Source organism: Hyperolius riggenbachi, chromosome 6 (genome assembly GCF_040937935.1).
Source record: "Hyperolius riggenbachi isolate aHypRig1 chromosome 6, aHypRig1.pri, whole genome shotgun sequence".
Taxonomy (NCBI): domain Eukaryota; kingdom Metazoa; phylum Chordata; class Amphibia; order Anura; family Hyperoliidae; genus Hyperolius; species Hyperolius riggenbachi.
The window spans coordinates 355,046,249-355,053,163 of NC_090651.1; the positions used below are offsets into that span (position 1 = coordinate 355,046,249).

Genomic DNA, 6,915 nt, shown 5'->3' on the forward strand with positions numbered 1-6,915 from the left:
TAAACACTGTTTCATTATTCAATAATACTTACCTAACTTAGCTAAACCTAACCCTACTCACACAGAACCCTCCTCTGGTGGTGCCTAACCCATAAGACCCCCCCCCCTTCCCTGTGGTGCCTAACCCTAAGACCCCCCTGGTGGTGCCTAAGACCCCCCCCTAAAACCCCCCTGGTGGTGCCTAACCCTAAGACCCCCCTGATGGTGCCTAAACCTAAGACCCCCCTGGTGGTGCTTAACCTGAGCGCTTTGAGTCCGAAAGGAGAAAAGCACTATACAAATGTTCGGATTATTATTAATAAAATCACCCCCTTTCCTGACGCCCTTTCAAACATAGAAGCAATAACATATTTGATATCATCAAATTTGTGAATACAAATGAAATAATATGGCAAAAAACTAGAACTTTGCAAGTTTCAAAACCATAACATATTTCAAAAACTTTAATGTTCTAATGTTGAAAACAATATTTGTCAAGCAATATTTCTCCTCTGGGCGCCGTTTTTAACGATATTTGATATTTTTTGCAAAACAAAATGCTACATAACTGAAAATAAAAATTTGAGACTCTTTGCTTTGCTACTGATGTTCTAATTATTAAATCAATAATTTCCAACAGGTCTGATCGGGTTCCAATCAATTTTTGGATCAATGTTGTGCAGTAGTGATCAGAAAATCGATCGGAACCTGATCTGACCTGTCACAAATTATCGTTTCGAGTGCCAATCTGATGGGAGATGGCATGGTGTGTAGCGCTGTAAAGCCTCATCTACACCATACAATTTTTTGTCCGTTTTGATTCGATCCGACATGTCCGATCGGGATTCGATTCAATTTACCATTGCGAAACAATGGCAAATTGAATCGAATCCCGATCGGACATGTCGGATTGAATCGAATCAATTAATCGAATTGGACAAAAAATTGTATGGTGTAGATGGGGCTTAATGCCTAGTACACACAATGCAATTTCTAATCAGATAGACAGGGCAAATGGATTATTTCTTCGATTGTAACCCTCTGGCAGGGTCCTCCCTTCCCTAGTGTAGTCTGCATGATTGTGTGCTACTTTCATATGACAGCCTGTACTTGTATTACTGGGCCTACCTAACCAGCCCATATTGCATGATCATGTATCTTGTACTGTTTGCCTTGTATAACTTTGTTCTATGATGTATAACCTTGTTATGTCTGTCATCCTTGTATCATTGTATATATTTATTGTTCAGCGCTGCATAATATGTTGGCACTTTATAAATACAATAAATAATAATTTCTGACAGGTCCGATCTGATCTCTGATTTTCCAATCACTTCTATACAACATTGATCAGAAAAACGATCGAAAATCAAATCATACATGAAAATAAATAATCGATTTGACTCATCTGACGGGAAATTGCATGGTGTGCACCAGGCATTACAGAAAGCAGCAGCAGCTTATTCACTTCTGTGGAAGGCGGTCCAGCCTATCTTGTACAAATACAAATACATTGGCCATTACTACAGACAGTCTATTTGCTTAGTAAACAGAGGCTCTGTGTTCTATTGTTTCCAGGGGTGTTTGTTTTCCTGTCTTCCCTGTGTTGCCTTCCATATGCAAAGCCTGTGTGGAACAGATGGTGAGAACTCTGGAACAGCCCGTACTTCTAGATCCTGAGCTGCCTGCACTCACCTTGTCACTGACCGCACTGTGCCACAGAAAGCACAGAAGACTTCTCAAGAGCAGACCCAACTGGTTTTCAACAGGAGGCATAATTGCATGGATTCCTAACATTCTTCAACTCTTTTAACTCTCGCTTGATAGAGAATGATTAACACAGTGTGCGAGAGCAGAGTCTGGCAATCAGACATGCAACTGGTGGGGAAGGTGGCTCTGTCAGCAGCAGCCTTGTTCCTGTTGGCTTTGGCTTACAGATTCTATAAGTTCAGAGCACTGGACAGATCGGAGAAAGCAGACAAACATGGCTTCGGTCCCGGACACGCGGAGGGCGACGTTGCGGATATCCCCCAGCGAGATTACTTCGATGATGAAAGCGGTAATCTGAGATTCAGACGTGTAAACAGTAACCTGCAGAACGGCTTAGTCACAGATCCTGGAGACAAACATCTTACCGAGGCCTCTCTCGAAACAAACAAACTTCACTTCAAAGTTCAGGAGGGATTACAAAGTGCTGATGTCATCTGTAAAGACCAAAATGATTTTAATGAAGAAGTCACGGCGCTATTGCATAACAACCTTGATCCCCTGCAAAGCCACGGTTATCTTGGAGATGATCCAACCTGCCAGAAGGATGTGTTGGATGGAAAAGAAACGACAGAGACAACAGAAGCTGAGGAGATTCGGAGTGACCACTGCAGAGAGGACCCAGAAGGCAGAGAAATGCTGGAAAAGTCGGAGTTGGCTAAAGACTATTCTGAAACAATCTCCAAAAACGTTACAGCACTTAGCTCTATCGCCTTGTCCGTGAGTCACCACAATGCTACCAAGGAAGAGTTGCACAGGTTTTCTTCCACTGCTGAGGTCCAAATGCAGGACAGCGTCGTAACAGAAGATGGCGGCCCACTTCGGATACTTGCATCAGGTGGGCTACGAGGGAAAATTTATAATTATCATGTTGAGTCCACTTCTCAAACATTTACAGCTGTCAAAAAGTCAGAAATTGGGGTCTCTTCTCCACAAGTTCAATTTTCTCAAACAGAAACCTATTTAACGAAACTGGAAGAGGTAAAACAATTAGAGACAAGTGTCAAAGGCACAAAGAAAACCTCAGATGAAGTAAACCATGACAAGAATTCAGAACAAAAACAGGAGGACAATATCAGTGACAGTGACACTAATGCCGGAAAAATTAGAACGCATATTGATGGAGAACCTAAAGAATTCAGATCAGTTTTCTCACCATTCAAACTTCAATCATCCCCATTGATTCTTAAATCTGAAGAGACTTCTGAAATTCGGATGAGTTCCCAACACTTGCCACCCTTGGAAACAAAAGAGGACTTATCGACCTTCGAGGACAATACAGATGCAACTTTTGAAAATGGAGTTTGTGCTTCAAAGTCACATACCAAAAAATACTTCCCAGTACTGGAGGAGAAGCCAGAAGAGACTCCAGAAACTGAGGTTTGGATCCCCCAATCTCCTCTCACCGATGTGAAAATAGACTTGCCAGTAAAACGGTTCTTGCCATCTCTGGAAGACAAAACCCAAGAGACTTGTGAAATTAGAGATGGTGCTTTGCGATCACTACTCAAAGGAGATGTACCAACATCAGAAGAGAAAGGGGAAACACAGATGAATGTTAATGACCACATAGACATTGCAGATGGGCATACAAAAGATAAAATAGAGGATCAAGTAAAATTATTACCCAAGCAAGATCTATCCAAAGATAAAAACAAAGAGGACACTATTACAGTTGTCAAAGCAGAAAGTCCCAGATCTAAAAACGTAGCTGTGGCCACCACAATCCCTTCAGTGCTAAACTCGCTTGATCAGAGCAGTTCGCCAGCCGTAAGCAGACAAACGGGACCAGGTACCTATCATGTGTCTCTGGGCCCAGAGTCCACGTTCGATATACATGTTGATTTGGGAAACTGTTATGAAGTCCTGTGTTTGGCCAAGAAACACAACCTGGACTCACTTAAATCAGCTGCTTACAAAGCCATGAGCAATGAGTACCTCCAAGTGCTGCAGAACCCATCAGTCTTTGGGCGCCTCAACGTTACTGAGCGGGACCTTATTCTTGAAGGTAGGATGAAGGGTAGACGGTTTGTAGCCGTCGCTGACATTGACACGCAAGCGCTTTGCACATCACAAAACAACAGCAGTCTAAGTTATTATGACAATGACAATGATGTGTGGATTCCTCTATCTAAAATTCCCACTGAAGCTGTCAGTAGAGGCAGCACGATGGCAACAATGTTTAATTATCTGTTTGTTGTCCTTGGATGTGACGGTCCCGAGAGGCAAATGAAGCCATCTAAACGTGTCTTGTGCTACAATCCTCTAACAGACAGCTGGAAGGATGTCAGCCCTCTCAAGGAAGCCAGGCCTCACTGCAAGCTTGTGGCACTTGACGGCTACCTCTATGCCATCGGGGGAGAATGCCTTCACACGGTGGAAAGGTATGACCCCCGCCAGAACCGGTGGAGTTACGTGGCACCCCTTCCAAATGACACCTTTGCTGTTGCCCACATGGCAACTGCCTACGATGATGAGATTTTTGTGACTGGTGGCACCTTGCGTTATATGCTGCTGAGGTACCGTGAACGAGAAAACCAATGGAAGTATAGCGCCATTAGCGGCAGTAAAGACCGGACAACAGAGATAGTGGCCTGCAACAACTTCCTCTACCGGTTTGACCTGAACCGCAGTATGGGCATCAGCGTCCACCGCTGTAACATCAGGGCCAGAATTTGGTATGAGTGTGCGACCCACGCGGTGCCCTACCCGGTACCCTTCCAGTGTGCTGTCATAGACAATAGTATCTACTGCATCAGCAGAAACTTTCACCTCCGCTTCCTGGCTGAAGACATCTCTCCAAGATTCATGGAAACCAATCTGCAGACCGTGCCGTCACCAAAGGGCCTCCTCTTCCCCTTCGTCCTCGTCCTGCCGCCCAAGGCCACGGAATAAACGAGTTCAAATGGTCCCCACCAAAAGCTGTTTATCCTTCTGTGTTTTAGTGGAAATCCGGGACGCAGAAAGAAAGTCAATCAAGGCTTATTAACAGTCCGATCATGACAAAGGCTAATTTCTCGTACGGCACATGAAAACCCGGGAATGTTAATTATTCACAGCCTTTTATGGCAATTCTCCTGACAAATGGACAGTTATGCGCTGTCGCAGCAAACAAGTCCGGCAGATTGCACCAAAGTTTTTTTTTTCTTTTTTCTCCTATCTCGAAGATGGAAACTTTTCCCGACACTCCATTTCATATTCATAAAGGACGTATAAATCCCATAGCCTAGCAGGTAATGCGCAGAGAAGCAAAGTAATTGCTTTACATTACTCTGTATCTCACAGCTATGATGGCTCAGTAGGTGACTTGTGCCTGTTTGGTGGGGGACAATGCAGTTCTCGTGTCTGTGATGCAAAATACTGCTCCAGATTATTAAGACAGGTGACCCAAAAATTTAAGGGCAGATGGGTCCATGGTCCAGGTGTTCCATCAAAGTAGAATGTACCGTCAAAGTAGACTACATGTATGTTAGCATGACCTAACTTGTCACTACTCTCACACAGAACCCTCCTCTGCCAGGCAACTAATAACCCCCCCCCCCCCCGGAGGGAACTAATAACCCCCCTTGGTGAACAACTAATAACCCCTCCCGGAGGGAACTAACCCCCCCCCCCCTTCCTAACCACCACCACCCCATGGGGCAACTAATAACCATGTAAATATTGATTGCTGCTTTGATAAGTATGCTAGGATGTTGGAACACCGGCACTGATATGATTTATTAGATACATTTTGCACTACAGTACTATATATGTAAAACATATGAGTATATTGTGTATGTCTATATATTTATAAATGTAGATTTTTGCAAGATAGTGGTATTAGTGCATCCACACATCCAATCCTGCTGATTGGCCAATTTATTTTACCACTGGCATGTAGAATGATGGCTAACAGATCTTGAATGCTGTGAGCAATTTGTGTTGGTAAGGGCTGTGTACATATATACAGTTTTTATTGGCCAATTTTACTACTGTCATGTAGTATGAGAGCTTACTTACACAATCTGCTCATAATATTCAATATTTGTAGGCCCTGATACTGCATGCAGGTGATAAAATTGGTTTGAGATTGGCTAATAAAAATGTAATATGTGTATGCAGCCTGCTACACACTTTCAACTATGATTGGCCAAATACTGACCAATTTTACCACCTACATGTATTATGAGCAGATTGTGTAGGTAACCCCTCATACTACATGGCGGTGGTAAATTGGTCAGTGATTGGCCAATCCTAATTGAAAGTGTGTACCAAGTTTATGTTGTAGATGGGTGAAGTGAATTAATTTACTTTGGATGGTTACTTTAAAGGGGAACTGAAATAAGAGGTATACAGAGGCTGCCATATTTATTTCCTTTTAATCAATACCAGTTGCCTGGCAGACCTGCTGCTCTATTTCTCTGCAGTAGTATCTGAATAACACCAGAAACAAGGATGCAGCTAGTCTTGTCAGATCTGACTTTAAATTCTGAAACACCTGATCTGCCGCATGCTTGATCAGGGGCTATGGCTACTAGTATTAGAGGCAGAGGATCAGCAGGGCTGCCAGGCAACTGGTATTGATTAAAAGGAAATAAACATGGCAGCATCCATATACCTCTCTCTTCAGTTCCCCTTTAAGTATCCACATATAACATAAAAGTGATAAGATTGTATAATCAGAATTGTATCATTAGTGGGCCACTGTTGGTACAATTTGACAAACGATTGTTCACATGAACAATCGTAAATGATAGTTTGGGACCAGTAATGAACAAAAACCTCCTAACCAATCCAATCAGATTGACAAGATCGATCCAAAAATTCATTAATTTAATGTGATTGGTTAGGAGATTTTTGTCCTTTGGTGATCCCAAACTATCATTTCTGATCGTTCATACAAAGAATCGTTTGTAAACGATCGTTCGGGAAATTGTACCTTAAGCGTGGTACACACTTTCAATTATGATTGTCAAATCACTGACCAATTTTACCAGCTCCATGTAGTACAAGGGTTTACCTACACAGTGTAATGATTACAAACTGCCAGTGAACTATTGATCCTCTTGTCCAAGACTAAGGCTTAATCTCCAATTCTTTCCGCACTGGCCCACTTTCACTTTTATGACCTCGGGGTCACGACGCTGGTAGGAGAGACTGTCACTCGTTTACAGCGTGCAGGGAGGC

The 6,915-nt window shown here is 43.0% G+C and overlaps 1 protein-coding gene across 1 annotated transcript; it reads left to right on the forward strand.

Annotated features, from left to right (window-relative positions):
* Nucleotides 1–1,809: 1,809 nt before the first annotated feature.
* On the forward strand, nucleotides 1,810–4,641 carry KLHDC7A (kelch domain containing 7A). Its single transcript, XM_068242280.1, has one exon. The coding sequence runs from the start codon at nucleotides 1,810–1,812 to the stop codon at nucleotides 4,639–4,641; it is 2,832 nt and encodes a 943-aa protein (XP_068098381.1).
* The last annotated feature ends 2,274 nt before the right edge of the window (nucleotides 4,642–6,915 follow it).

What these genes read in the sequence shown, in the direction of transcription:
- KLHDC7A (XM_068242280.1), top strand. Translation starts at nt 1,810, where the DNA reads ATGATTAACACAGTGTGCGAGAGCAGAGTCTGGCAATCAGACATGCAA.